This window comes from Mus caroli, chromosome 5 (assembly GCF_900094665.2).
Source record: "Mus caroli chromosome 5, CAROLI_EIJ_v1.1, whole genome shotgun sequence".
In the NCBI taxonomy this organism is placed as follows: Eukaryota; Metazoa; Chordata; class Mammalia; order Rodentia; family Muridae; genus Mus; species Mus caroli.
Window position 1 is genome coordinate 59,324,394 of NC_034574.1, and position 14,955 is coordinate 59,339,348.

The 14,955-nt window shown below is 45.0% G+C and overlaps 1 protein-coding gene across 10 annotated transcripts in view; it reads right to left on the reverse strand.

The window, feature by feature from the left end:
- Positions 1-390: 390 nt before the first annotated feature.
- Positions 391-14,955, reverse strand: part of Rbm47 (RNA binding motif protein 47) — a 131,863-nt gene continuing 117,298 nt past the window's right edge. For 8 of the 10 annotated variants that reach the window (XM_029477763.1, XM_029477765.1, XM_021162451.2 and 5 more), the window contains 4 exons: positions 8,439-9,598; positions 7,092-7,298; positions 4,798-5,003; positions 391-1,565 (listed from right to left, as the gene is read on the reverse strand). In XM_029477763.1, the coding sequence (XP_029333623.1) occupies positions 1,335-1,565; positions 4,798-5,003; positions 7,092-7,298; positions 8,439-9,567 (1,773 nt within the window). In that variant the 5' untranslated portion in view covers positions 9,568-9,598 and the 3' untranslated portion in view covers positions 391-1,334. The remainder of the gene's footprint in view (positions 1,566-4,797; positions 5,004-7,091; positions 7,299-8,438; positions 9,599-14,955) is intronic. The other 2 variants (XM_021162455.2, XM_021162454.2) reach the window with 1 other exon arrangement.

Below are 14,955 nucleotides of genomic sequence, written 5' to 3' on the forward strand. Positions count from 1 at the left end.
ACATCCCTGATGGCACCAGGCATTCTGTAGGAAATATGAGTGAGTTGCACTGAAAAACTTAGAATCTAAGAAACGCACAGTGTTGTACATAGTATATGAGTGAGTTGCACTGAAAAACTTAGAATTAAAAAAAAAAAAAAAAAAAAAAAATCAAAGAATTAGAAAGGTAAGGTTTCATACTGAACAATTAAATAGCTATGCAGAGATGCCTTAGGCAAAGATGGTAAAATCTTGTCCTTAATGTGTATTCTGCTACTGAAAATACACATAGAACAAACCAAATATAATTAACAAAAATGATTAAAAAGACTCCCTAAACAAAGCAAAAATAATTAAAAAGACCCCAACACAATCCCAGGAAGAAGTATAAAAGGCATCAGCTGTCTTCTCTATTTGAATTATCCATTTTTCTTAGATATGCCAAAGCTGCACTGGAGCTAGGGAAGGAGAAGGGAGAAGGGTGGGGGCGGGGCACAGTTAATTACAGAGACTCAGGAGAGAGAGAGAGCCCAAGGCACTGAGGGCAGGTCAGAGCTTTCCAGTGTTGGGACTCTGGATGTGAGGAGTCTTTTCCATGTTGGCTTAAGAACAGAGTGTTATTAAAAAACAAAACAACAACAACAAAAAACCCCAAACCAAACCAAAACCCCATAAACCCAGAAAACATGATGAGAATAAATGGCATTATCGTCAGCCCTTAATGCCAGTGGAATACAGTAGAGACTTTTTTTTTCCTCATTTTAAAATTGCACTTTCCAGCATCACTTTAAAAAATAAAATAATGTTTTATGTAGTATTTCAGAGCACTACAGCTTGTGTCTTTAAATATTGACTATAGTTTTCAAAAGAGTTCCCTAGATGCGCAGGTGTGCTTTTCTTTTCTTTTCTTTTGTGATATACATACATATAGCTGATATACTTTGAAAGGTTCTACAAAATAGAAAACTCTGGAGTGCAGAAGTTAAGAAAATAACCTTCATAGTGAAAATATATCCTTAAAAAACAAAAAAGCAAACCTCTGTACAAATGCAGAAGAGCGTACAAACTTTAAAAGGTGGCATTAAGGCGTGAGGCGTCGCAAGTCTTTTAGAAATGTATGAACGCGGGCCTGCTAAGTTGAAAAGTCATTTTCAAAAAAAAAACCAAAAACAAAAACAAAACCGCGAGTGAAAACTTCATGGATATAATAAAATATTTCAGTGTGCTATTTGATAACATTCTTCTTCACCTGCAGGTTTTGCACGTGTACCAACCCGACACGTTCTTTCTTCATAAATAATAAAGTGTTCCTTCAGCGGGGTTTGGTGGCTTGCCTTGGCTCCGGTCCCCTGTTCTCAGTAAGTCTGGTAGACGTCGTGGATGGGCACCTGGAGAGCAGTGGGGAAGGCCTGAGGTATGTAGCCGGCGTAGCCCCCATACACGGCAGCCGCGGCGTTCTTCTGTAGTGTGGCGATTGTGGCAGTGGCTGGAGCAGCAAAGGGGACGTAGCTGGCCCCGTAGATGCCGGCGGTGGGGATTCTCTGAACATTTGGTGCCACGGTGTACACAGGAGTTATCGGACGGCCCTGAGAGACAAACAGACAGACTAAAGTCCTTCCTGAGCAGGTTCGTCATCTATTAGAATAATAAGCACCCCAGTGGGGTGGGAAAGAAGACATCTAGGTAGGGAGGCAGGTGAGTGACAGTACAGAAGAAAGATGTTAGTCAGAGCAAATAGCCATCCTTGAAGGGCTTGATGCCCTCAAATTTAGTAGTGTTCAGACTCCTGTCAAAGCGTGAGGCTGCAGGTTGAGCCCGAGATATTATACAGTGGAATCTTTGATTGGCTATCCTGTTCGGTCAGTTAAAGCCACAAAGAAAGGTAATGAGGGGCTGAGATTCTGCTTAAGAGCTCTAATTTTTAAGCTGTCCTGGGTGTCCCCCTTTCTGTTTGAAAGTGAAGCACACCAAGTTGGGGGGGGAGGGGGGGCAAGACTGTGAGGGTCGACATATCTCTCAGAACCACGGACTTAGTTTTGGATTTGGGGCAAAAATAAAACACCCCACAAGGAATAAAAGTATTTGGTGTGCCTTACTTATGTTCCATAGAATGGCCTGCAGCTAAATGCTGCCATCTTTTCTGCACCTTACTCTAACTTCAGAGTAAGTAACTTAGAATACACAAAATGGAAAACTACATTTAAAAAGCAAGGTTTTTATAGGTTGTTTTTCCTTTCCTTTCTTTCTTTTTTAAAAAAGATTTATTTATTTATTTTATGCATATGAGTACACCACCATTGCTCTCTTCAGACACACCAGGAGAGGGCACCAGACCCCATTACAGATGGTTGTTTGTGAGCCACCCTGTGGGTGCTGGGAATTGAGCTCAGGACCTCTGCAAGAGCAGTCAGTGCTCTTAACCACTGAGCCATCTCTCCAGCCTGTTTTTTTTCTTTTCAATGTTGTGAATTGAACCTAGGACATCTCATACATACGATGCCAATGTGCTTCAGTCCCTGTGCTTTATTATAGTAATCTTATTATTAATAACATTATTATTTAACCTTTTACTTTGAAATAGGATCTAATTCGCCCAGACTGGCTTTGAACTTGCTTTGTTGACCAGACAAGCCTTGAACTTTCTACCCTCCTGCTTTGGCCTCCCAAGTAACTAGGATTAACAGGTCTGTGCCACAGATGTGGCTGCTTCCGAACTGTTTTCCTCCTGTTGTTGTTTTGGGCTAGACTCTCATGTAGCCGAGTTGGGTCTCCAATGAACTATACCTCAACGATGATCCTCAAGTCCTGATCTTTCTGCCTCTACCTCCCAAATACTGGGATTCTGATCAGGTTATCTCTATCACAAAATCTATGAATTGGACTCACAAAACTATGTTCAAAAGAACTTCTATCTAACTTAATTAATAATTATGGCAATGATGATCATACTGAAAGACTCTGGTCTTCCAGGTGCTGTTCTTTGATCCTTATTTGAATCATTTTATCAAAACCCTTCGTCAAGGCCAGGTAGTGGCACGTGCTTTTAATCCAGCACTCAGGAAGAAGAGGCAGGCGGATCTCTGTGAATTCCAGCCTGGTATATATAGTGCAATTGAGGCTGGCCAGGGCTACTACTCCCTGTCTTAACCCGGAGCTGGGGTTACTGGCCGTTAGGGGTTCTGGAAACTAAGCCTGGGTCCTCGGAAAGAGCAGTAAGTACACACTTCTAACTGTTGAGCCATCTCTCCAACCCTCTAAACTTAAAAATGTGGGACATTTTTAAAAATTATTTTCTAAGGGGTATTGAATTGTGGTGTTACATATCTAGACCGCATCTGGAAAGTGAAAGATAACAAACAAAAAGGCCTTGAATTGAAAAAAAAATTTACTTAGTAACAAGTTGATATGTGAATAATTCCAACTGGTTTAACCCTTTCTGAATAAAGCAGTTGAGGCTTAGTATAGAGAGGAAAAGGGAGGTGAATAGCCATGGTAATTCAGATGCCTGGCCACTGGAAAATCACCTGAGATACCTGTACACAACAGGAGTCTAGAACCCCAGCTCAGCCCAAATGACACGCAATCTTCACAGACGGGGGTTTCTGCTTTTCAAAACACATCCTGGATAATTGTTGTTCAATGAGTTGAGAGACCCGGGCCATTCATTCACTCGTTCAGAGAGAAAGGGTTTTAAGATTTTTTTTCCTTCTTCTGCTCAACAGATGCTTTCCCCATATGCTACACAATGAAGACTCTTAGTCTCAGAGGGCAGCTTTCCAAGAAAGAACAAACTTGCAGGCATAAGTCACAGTATAATGTACTAACGAGAGGTCTAGGAGAGCATATTTGGGCAGGTGGAGGGCAGACAGAAGAGATGAAGAGTCAGATCCTAAGAGCTAACCAGGGTCAAAGTGCAAAAAGACAAGACCAAAGACAGGGCAATCCCAGTCTGAGTCATAGCTGGAAGGGAGGAGGCGTCTCTGTCTCTACTCCGTTAAAAAAATTTCTTATGAATTACATGTCCATATAGGCATGTTTTGGGCCTCTGCACAAGTGTGTGTGTGTGTGTGTGTTGTGTGTGTGCGCGCGTGTACATGTGTACATGGGGTCAGGGGTAGGCTATGTACCGCAGCCCACACATCGAGAGTTGGCTCTCTCCTTCACCACGTGGGGCCTGGGTCTAGAATTCAGGCCATCATATTTGGAAGCAAGAGTCTTTACCTGCTGAGCCATACTAGTCCCGTATATATACATTTAAAAATAATAAACTGGGCTGGTGAGATGGCTCAGCAGGTAAGAGCACCCGACTGCTCTTCCAAAGGTCCTTAGTTCAAATCCCAGCAACCACATGGTGGCTCACAACCATCCGTAACAAGATTTGACTCCCTCTTCTGGTGTGTCTGAAGACAGCTACAGTGTACTTACATATAATAAATAAATAAATCTTTAAAAAAAAAAAAAGAATGTGAGTCTCAAATTAAAAAAAAAATAATAAACTTAAAAAACAATTTTCATAGAGCTAACATTTCTTTCCTCTATTTCACAGTTCTTTGTTTGTTTTTGTTTTGTTTTTGTTTTAAGAGCTAGGAGGCCATCACAGTGGAGGAATATTTGCCTAACACCCTAAGTTTGATCTCTTGCCCTTTAAAAAAAAAAAAAAGCCAATACATTTTCAAATATCATTGTACCAAATATAGTCTCAGTGTTGAATACTAAATGAGTCTATGATTGAGAGAGGATCCATAGATAAATGCAAGCCACAGCAAGACCTCTGAGGGGGCTCCGAATATAAATTCCCCGCCATGCCAAGAACTCTACCTGGAAAGGTGGCGGTGTGGATACCGCAGGAATGACGGCAGCAGCGGCGGCAGCGGCTGCGGCGGCAGCAGCAGTGGCAGGGTCAGGCTGCACCGCAATGGGGCTGATCATGTGTTCCATGGTGTGGATCTTGCCATCTTCGATTATTTTCGGGGCTGGGGCTGCCTGGAACATGGAGTACTGAGCACCGATGGCAGGGATGGCCACTGTAAGAGAAGCACGTAAGACAGGCGCATCAATCACGACCCCTGAGGAGGTTCCTTCGCTTGCTGCTTATGTTTTAAAGTCCAGGTTAGCAGCCCTACACTTCTGCTCACTCCCACTGCTCTGCTTGGCTCCGCGGCGCCACATCCGGACGGAGTTTCTCCACAGCGCCCCGCGGCAGGAGCATTTCCAGTGAGGCGTCTGTACTGATGTTTCCTAACACGTGTGAGTGTGAGCTCTCCTTATTCTCACATTACTCACCACCACTGATGCCCTTTGCGTGTTCACAGTGTATTACGAAGCAGGTTGAATGAGCAGCTATCATTCTGACAGCTAAGAGATGTGAGTGTATCATCCCTGCCTTGTATTTCATGTTAGTATTACTGATGCAGCAGGGTGTGTGTGTGTGTGTGTGTGTGTGTGTGTGTGTGTGTGTGTGTGGTGTGGGGGAAGAGACTGTGTAGACAATAGAAACGCCTCCTGTGTGTTAACATCCATTTATTGTGGCGAAGCAGTGGCTGGTTGCCTTTTTTACTCAAACCTGCCAACTCAAATACTTTTTGTGAGTAGAGTCCAAAGGAAAGGCTTCAAGCAGAGATTCAAACAGATAGAGTTACCCAACGTCCATGTGCGATATCAAGAGATCAAAGGGAAGAGGTGCTAGACCCGGTTTGGGGGAGCTTGTGTGTGTGCATGCTGTGTGTGCTGAGGGGATAAGCTGGAACATGAAACGTACACACCAAGAGTCCTTTCGTTTGTGTTTTCTCTCCAACTGTAAGCACATTTCTTCTAGAAGATGGATGTGATCAAAGGTGAAGAAACAAAGTGGTCATAAGAGAAACAATGGCTTGGCCATTCAGTTAAAAATGAAAAAATCTAAAATCACAACCAAAGACCGTTGTTACCTTCCTTTCCAACCAAATCTTCTACTAGGCAGTAGCACTGCCCTGGTCTCTCTCTCTCAGACAAAGTTGTAAGTTTAAATGAGGTCCAGATTGGGCTACTAGTTGAAGCCACGTGGGAGCTATACAGGATAACTGCAGTACTCTGGCTACAGGACTCTCCCTGGCACACAGGACTTCACATGGGCTAAAGACTGTTCAGTGCCAATGACATTTATAAGGTATCTGAGCACCACAAGCCACAGTATTGCAGTGATAGAGAGTAGGGCTATTTCCCCAGTTACCACTGAGTTCCTTCGGCACTTTAAACCTATGTTCTAAACATACCAGTTCCTTGTCTATTCTCTAGGAAAAGAAGTGTGCAATCAGGAAAGGGGTTGAAAGCTCTCTCTACTACCCTGAGTGAGGCCAAGACGCCAGGGAGAGAATCATTCTGGTTATCCACAGGAGGAATTCGCCATGGGTTCAGAGGTTAGAGCCTGGAGAATCCGCAGACAATGGGTTTGCCAAACTCAAACCCAGTTACAGATTCTCATCCTTCCTCACAGCCGGTGACCATCCAGCCGACAATGCTGACAGATAAGTTTGTGGGAAGCTGGTAGTAAAAGTAAAGTTCAAGGTCCTTGGCTCAAAGGATCGAGCATCTCTATTCTAAATCTATGGACTGTAGAATCCAGCTGTAAAAACCTTCACTGTTGTCTCGTCTGGAAAACTGGCACCATTTGCTCGGGAAATGAAGTTTCTACTTTCCTGCAAACGGGTAACCCCTGTGCCCTCTGCTTTCTGCTGGCTGACACGCAGCTGGGATGTCGCTCAGTGATGGGCATTTACCTACACTCGTAAGGAAAAGGTACGTTCTAGATGACAGGAGAGTCAGAGAGTCTCATACCTTTCTACCTGTTTCCCACCCTTGTCTCTGCCTACCAGGTCACAGACAGAGACATAGCCCAGTGACCAGCGGGTGACACCGTCTGATAAACGCCCTGACAGTCTAACGTGACCTGGCCCCAACTAGACTGTTCCCCTAAATTCTAGAGAGATAAGGTCACGTTGGGGGTGGGGGGTTCTTTTTTACAGAAGGGCCGAAGAATCCACATAAGATCTAAGAGCCATGAAGACTGGGACTCACTCGAAAGAGATGGGGATGGTTTAAGACCAAATGATGCGTTTGTTCTGGTTTGTACTGACCTGTGCCAGGTTTAATGGCAACTGGATTGACAGGAGAGATCTCCAAATTCGGCACAAGTTCATATCCTTTCTCCTGCTGTTTGCCTTTGCCTTCGTGATATCGGCTATATATACCACGGCCAGCGGAATATCCTCCGAGGTAGGAACCCCTGGGCCCTGGGGTCCTGTTTCCAGCTGCGCCTCTCCCTCGGCCTCTTATGCTGCCTGCTTTAAAATAACAACACAAAAAAGGGTGAGCCAGCGACAGGGATGGTCCAGGGGCCTTCAGTTTGCCTTCTGTCTACGTGGCAGGTGGCCACAATTCTGGCCTTTAGTGGGCTCATAAGATGCTTCGGACGACCTATTTTGGCCTTCTTTAACATTCTTTTTTTTTTTTTTAATTTTTTTTTTATAATTTTTTTTAAAGATTTTTTATTATATGTAAGTATACTGTAGCTGTCTTCAGACACTCCAGAAGAGGGCGCCAGATCTCGTTGCGGATGGTTGTGAGCCACCATGTGGTTGCTGGGATTTGAACTCTGCACCTTTGGAAGAGCAGTCGGGTGCTCTTACCCACTGAGCCATCTCACCAGCCCCCTTCTTTAACATTCTAATCTGCCAACTTCATTCAAGGTGAGTTCCAAGGATTGTAATTGTAACTTCAATTTTAGAGTTTAAAAAAAAGGTTAGATCTAGAAAAGGAGGTGCCTATCTTCCTTCCTTATTTTATGCTTAAAAAGAAAAAAAAAAAAAAAAGCAGAGTATATTAACTCAGACCCAGTGAACGGGGACAGTGGGCCCTTGAACCTATGTTATGGTTTTGCTTTGTTTTGTTTTTTTCAAGACAGGGTTTCTCTGTGTAGCCCCGGCTGTCCTGGAACTCACTTTGTAGACCAGGCTGGCCCCGAACTCAGAAATCCGCCTGCCTCTGCCCCCCCACCCCACCCCACTCCCAGTGCGCCACCACTTAGCCACTATAAGAAACCAGGACTTTGCTAACCAACACCTTAAGATTTAACTTCAGAAGTGGTAACCCAGTCTGGCCTCAAACTAGGAACCTCTAGCCTCACCCTTTAGAATGTTGGGATTGCAGGCATGGCTCAGAATCGGATTATAACATAACCCCCAAGGGATAAGCAGGCCTGCTCTACATGGGTTAGGCCCTAGCGAAACACAAAGCGTTCCAAGGATTTGACTGCTCACCCAGGGGGGCGGTTCTCTCCATAGAGCAACTGTAACCATGAGTCAGTGCTCAGAACCTCAACCTAAACTGGTAGGGCTTAGTAAATTACAGCCACGTTCAATCTAACACCCTTGTCTAGGGGGCTGGACACCCACGGGGGCCTCAAGAGAAGAGTTTCCACTAACTTTTCACGAAGTAGTCCCGGTTGGGCCCGATGAGAGCGTTGTAGGGGTAGCCGTAGTAGGCCAACGTGTAGGGGTCGCAGGAGTACACATAGCTGGGTTGCTGCGCTACGGCCTCAGCTGAGCCACCACCACCCTTGGCTGCCTTCTGGTAGCGGGAGTACTGCTCCTTGTCCACGGGCTTGGCCAGTGTGACTTCTAAGCAGGAACCCTCCAGCTCTGTGCCGTTGAGGTTGTTCATAGCATGCACGGCATCCTCACGGCTAGTGAAGTGCACGAAGGCGTAGTCACGGATCTTCTTGACCCTTTCCACGCAGCCTGGGTTGAACTGGCCAAAGCTCCTCTTGATGGTCTCCTCGGTGGTCTCAATCATGAGGTTGCGCACGTAGAGGATTTTCACTGTCTGCATCACATCTTCGTCCACGTCAATCTCCGGCTCGGCCCAGTCCACAGCAATCTGGTGGCCCCACAGTTGGATCCGACCCGGCATGAGCTTGCGGCGTGCCATGGCTGCAGCACGGTGGCTCTCATACTCCACAAAGGCGAAGCCTCGGTTTTTCATCTTGTCTGCAGCACTGGCATACACAATCACGTTGAGTACGCCCTCGGTGACCTTGGCGATCTCCTCCAGGATCTCCCCGCGCTTCTTCATCTTGGGGATGCCACCAATGAAGAGGCGGCAGTTGTCCACACTACAGCACACACCCAGCAGACGGCCGGGGCGGATCTCGTAGTTGTTGAGCTCCCGAACGGCTCGCTTGGCCTCGTGCTTGTGGCAGTACATCACGAAGGCATAGCCGCGGTTCTTGCCATCGAAATCCATCATGAGGCGCAGCTCATAGATGCGACCTACGGTCTCAAACACAGGCACCAGCTCATCTTCATACACGTCACGTGGGATCTTGCCCACGAAGACCTCACAGCCACGCTGGGGATGCGGGCCCTCCCAGCCGGGCGGGGGTCCACCGTACTTGCGCTGCCCGTTCTCCTGTACCATGGTGTAGCCGGTGCGCTCTATCAGTGCCAACAGTGCAGCCTCATTGGGCGCGCCCGCCACACCCTCGGGTACCTTGGTGGAGGACCCCACTGTTGGATCGCTGTTCATGGCTGTGGCGGAATCTTCAGCAGTCATAATGTCAAAGGCATCCACAGCTGGTGGAAACCTGCAATAGAGAAAGGAAGAGTGTGAGTGGGGAACCCGGCAAGGAGTTCATCTTGAGCTCAATTTTGTTTGTTTCTGCTCACTCTCTGGTGTTGCACTATCATCAACAGCCAGGTCATGGGGTGCTGAATTGAGATGTTAGATTGAGGAGGCCGCTGTGGAAATGCAGGTGGCCTTAAAATAGCCAAGCTGTGAGAACCTGCTGCCATCTTTGGGAAAAATCTTAATTTTTTGTAGCAAACAATGACTTTCGTTTCATTCCTGCACTTTCGACTCCAGTATCATTTCACTACAGCACATTGCAAATTTTATTTCTTTGCTACACACAGCCTTTTTTTTTTTTTTTTTTAAAGGGTAGACCCTTTTCATTGTACTGATAGAAAGGGAAGGACATAATTGTCCCATAAGTGTCTCCATTGTGGTGAGTGTGTTGTTGGGGGGTGGGGGTGGGGGTGGGGTGGAACCTAGGGCCTTGTGCATGCTGGGTAAGCATTCTACCACTAAGTTATACCTCCAGATACTGCAATGTGCTTATTAGAGTAAACTTCAAGGAAGTGTTTTCCTACAAGGTAGCTACTGAGCTGTGCACTTAAGTATCCAACAGGAAATGGGATTGTCTCAACCGCTGTGACGTTGTCCTACTAACTAGTCAGAGTTTTATAACATTCAGGCAAAATTTTGTGAACAGCTTTGGACTTGGTCCACAAGGAGCCAGGTTAACTCGGGAAGCTGTGATGCAATATTTCTACTGGGAAAAGACACCCCAGGTTTCAAAGAAATGTCATCTGCATTCTTAGCTCACTTTGGTAGCCTGTGCACACGGAACCTGACATTCAACTCAGCTTGCTTGTAGGCAAAGAGACTCAGAAGTCGTGTAAACTGCCCCAGTTCACATAGGAACCTGGGCTTTTGGCTCCAGAGTCCATATTCTTTTTCTTCCCCCAGAACGGTGCTGTGCAAAACATCTATTTATTTATTTAGGCAGGGTCTGCATCGTATTAGTCATAGACTCTACCTGGTCTCAATTCTCTACCAGGTCTGGTCTTGATCTCAGGGTAATTCCCTTATCCCAGCTTCCCGAGTGCTGGGATGTGAGCCAGGAAACCAAGGTCAACTCTTGGTTTATTTTGTTTTGTTTAAAGACCAGGCCTTCGTAAGTAGCTCAGTGTGGCCTTGAACTCACACAACCTTCCTGCCCCCTGAGTTACCTCACCTGGCTCAGTACAATTTTGGAGGAGATGCCACCTACAGCAAATGGAGCTTAAGGGAGTAAGAAACTGAATTAACATTTTAATTTTAATTAAGTAGTCACCTTCTTTCAGAGAGAAGCGTGTAATGATGTCATTAAAAGTTAGATACAATGCTTGTGTAATGACAAGGTTCTGAATAAACTCTTTTTCCTTTCTTTCTTTCTATCCTTCCTTTCATTTGTTTTAAGACAGGGTTTCTCTGTGTAGCCCTAGAACTCACTCTCTATAGACCAGGCTGGCCCCGAACTCAGAGATCTGCCTGTCTCTGCCTCATGAGTACTTGGATTAAAGGTGTGTGCTACCGACCACCCAGCATCTGAATGAACTTTTTAAAGAATGAAGTAGATCTTATTATTCAACAAATGAAATCTATAGAAAATCAAGAAATGGGTTGGAGAGATAGCCCAGCAGTTCAAAGCACTGGCTGATTTAATAAAGGATCCAAATTTGATTCTCAGCACCCACATGTTAGCTCACAACTGTCTGTAACTCAAGTTCTGGGAGATCCAGAACCCTCTTTTGACCTCCTTGGGCACTAGACAAGAATGTGGTGCATACACACATACATAAATGCAGGTAAAACACCCATACACATAAAATATAATAGTAGCAAAAAAGAAACAAGTGTCCACTCACTGATAACTACCACAAAACTTTCTCTACCTTTTGTTAGTGGCTGAGGTATGGTTTCTTCCTCTTTGCAGCTTTGAATATTTTAGAAACATCCGGACATGTTCTCACTATTTGTAAAAAAATGTCACTTTAATGATGGCCTAAGGTTTCATCATTTAACTAATATAACCAGGAAAACTTGAGCTGGGCATGGTGGCGCACGCCTTTGATCCCAGCACTTGGGAAGCAGAGGCAGGTGGATTTCTGAGTTCAAGGCCAGCCTGGTGTACAAAGTGAGTTCTAGGACAGCCAGGGCTATACAGAGAAACTCTGTCTCGAAAAAACAAAACAAAGCAAAAACAAACAAACAAGCAAACAAACAAAAAACCCCCCAAACCAAAAACTAAAAACCAAAAAACAGTTTACTTTAAAAACGTAGAACTATGAATTGCACATGAGACTATTCAGGAAAAGTTCAAGGACTAGTAAGGTGGCACAGGATGTGCTTGCCTAGTGGGCATGAGAGGTCCTGGGTTCGATACCCAGTGTCACAAATAAAAGAAAAAGAGAAAAGATGTATGGTGTCACACATCTGTGATTCTAATGTCAGAAGGCAGAGGATTGTGGGTGTGATTCTCTATGTGTGACTCTCATACAGAATGAGAGCTGGTCTCATAAAGAAAAAAAGAACCTCAAGTCTATAGAGAGACACAAAACAGAGATATGAGTTCGCCACTTAGTCAAACAGCATGGCTGTCTGGGTCCTAGTTAACTCGCCACTTAGTCAAACAGCATGGCTGTCTGGGTCCTAGTTAACTCTTCCTAGTTGTATGACTTAGAAGGAGGTCACTTAGCTATCATGACTCAGTTTCCCTACCTATAAAGGGGAATCCTAATGCACAACAAATGAGATAACAAAAAGTGCCCTCTTTGCTCAGTGCTCGTGGTTCAAGATGTGAGCCCTCAGCTGGCTGTTCCGACCTCCCAGGCTTGCTGCCTGCTGCCACCTGCTCCGGTCACTGTGGATTCCCAGCCCCTGGAACCGTGAGGCACTATTGATTTTGGGTTTTTGAGTTGGTAATATTATCATATCACAGAACAGAAAAGTAATGAGTATAGACATTCCCACTTGGGGTCCAGGCTGGTTTTGAACTGGTGTTCCTCCTGCCTCAACCTCCTCGGTGCTAATATTACTTTTACACAGGTACGCACAACCACGCCCAGCTCAAACGAGGAACTTTGACCTATGCCTAGAACATCACAACAGCTCAAGAGAGGCAATATTATTTTTGATTCAAATTCTGGTGAAAACTCAGACCAATCATTTGAATTTTTGAGGGATTTTAATTTAAAAACGTGTTTTCCACAGCTTTTACAAAACATCTCTGGGGGACTGGGTCAGTGGGTTAGAGCTCTTGCCACCAAGCTTGACAACCTTGAGACCTCTACAGTGGTTAAGATCAAATCCTACAAGTTGTCCTCTGACTTCTACACACTCCCCTACCTACACAAATAAATGTGATAAAAAGTTAAATATGTATCTTTGGATAGGGCTTCCTTCTATTTATTTATCTTGTTTCCTCTGTGCTTCAGTGCTTGCAAGTTAGCTTGACAACAGCTCCTTATAAAGGTTCTCTCAGTGTACGTTTGGAGCAATACATTGGTTCCTTTACCCTCAGAGTCAGTGTTGAGTGTGAATGTCTCCTTCCCAAGGGAAGATGAGCACACACATTTTAGGAGACTGTTTAAAGTCAGTGAACTGCAATGGAGGATGACAAATGGATGCAGAAACATACATATGATCAAGGGAGACTCTACGTGCTACAGTACGGTAAGCATGATGTCCTGTATAGACACTGATGGATGATCACAGGAATAGAACTTACACTTAGTGTACAGCAGCCACCCTCACCCCCCGACCCCCAAGGCAACAAAACTGGGATTTTTATATAGGCCCTTAAAAAAAAAAGGCATGCCTTTAAGAATGTGTTTATTTTATTCCTTACTTATGTGTGTACATGCATGTGGGTGCCTGCAGAGGCCAGACGAGGGTCTCAGGTCCCCTGGAGCTGGAATAACAGGCAGTTGTGAGACAGCAAAGGTGTATGCTGGGAACTGAACTTGGATCCTCTACAAGAGCAGCACTGAGCCATCTCTCCAGCTTCCCGAATGTTCATATAATATACAAGGTCTTGCTTTCGATCCTCAGCATTGCAAATGATAGCTAGGTGGTAGCTAGCTAGCTAGATAGGTAGATGAGATGCTGGATCCGTTGAGCACATTTATGAAAATCTTAGGCTCTACAAGCTCCATTCTCCTTATCATCCTGCCACAGCTAAAGAAGTTATGTAAAATACTCATTCATACACTTAAGGCCAAATCTTTAGACATAATGGAAAGTAACCTTTTATTTACTGTCTTTTAAAAAGGCCACTATGGAGCTCACATGTCTTTCTTTTCCAATGCAATATCAAACTAGACTCGGGACAACTAACTCTAGATGCTTTAGACGGAGCTCGGCATGGACCACATATGGTCTGCCACTTGTTTAGATAAAGCCCTATCTATAAAACCATATTCTTAATGGGGGGTGGGGGTGGGTGAGAAACTTCTGTTGACAACTGGTATGGCAGAGTTATAGAGTTCAAATGTTGGAATACGGGCAGTGTGGTCCACAAAGCCTCGGATGCCCACTCTCTAGCCTGGCCCCTGACTTTGGTCATCACATCAGAGTGTGATGACTAAGTGAAGCTTAGTAGTGCAGATTTGACTCGATAAGCCTACCCACTCTCTTCTCTTCTGTGTCCCAGGCTGAAGCATGGCTTAATTTCAGGACCATTGCAAAAACATGTTGACTTTTTGCATATGTGTGTCCATGTTTGTGTGCAGAAGCCAGAATTCAATATTGGATATCTCCCTCCTTTGTTTGCCGTCTTGTTTTCTGAGGCAGGATTGCTCACTGAACCTGGGAGCTTATTGATTTGACTGGCCAGGCTGGCCGGTACATTTCAGGGATGCACCATTCTCGGCTCACCAGATCTCACCATCTAGCACCAAGGCTATAGCCAGCGCATTGCCATTTTATGTGGGTGTTGTTATCCAGCTTCTGGCCCTCATGAGCCTTGCTGAGTGAGCCTCCTCCCAAGCCACATCACATTTATTTTATATACAACCTGTTGTTGTTTTCTTTGAACAGGTTGGCCAGTCCCAGGTTAGCCTCCAGCTCATGACAACCACCTTGCTCAGCCTCCTAAGTGCTGGTATTTCAGATATGCGTTATCACTCTCTGATAGTTTCACACACAGATGAAATATATTCCCATAGTCCCAGTTCTATCCGTTGCCCCCCCCCAGCCCCCCATGCAGGCTCTCATCTTAATCTAAGCTGCAGTGCAGTATTTATGAAATCTGGACAAAGAAATATTGGTGAGAGGGCACGACTCAGTTCCTGACCCTCTCCTGTGAATGACAGTTTGAGACAGAGGACGTTTTCATCC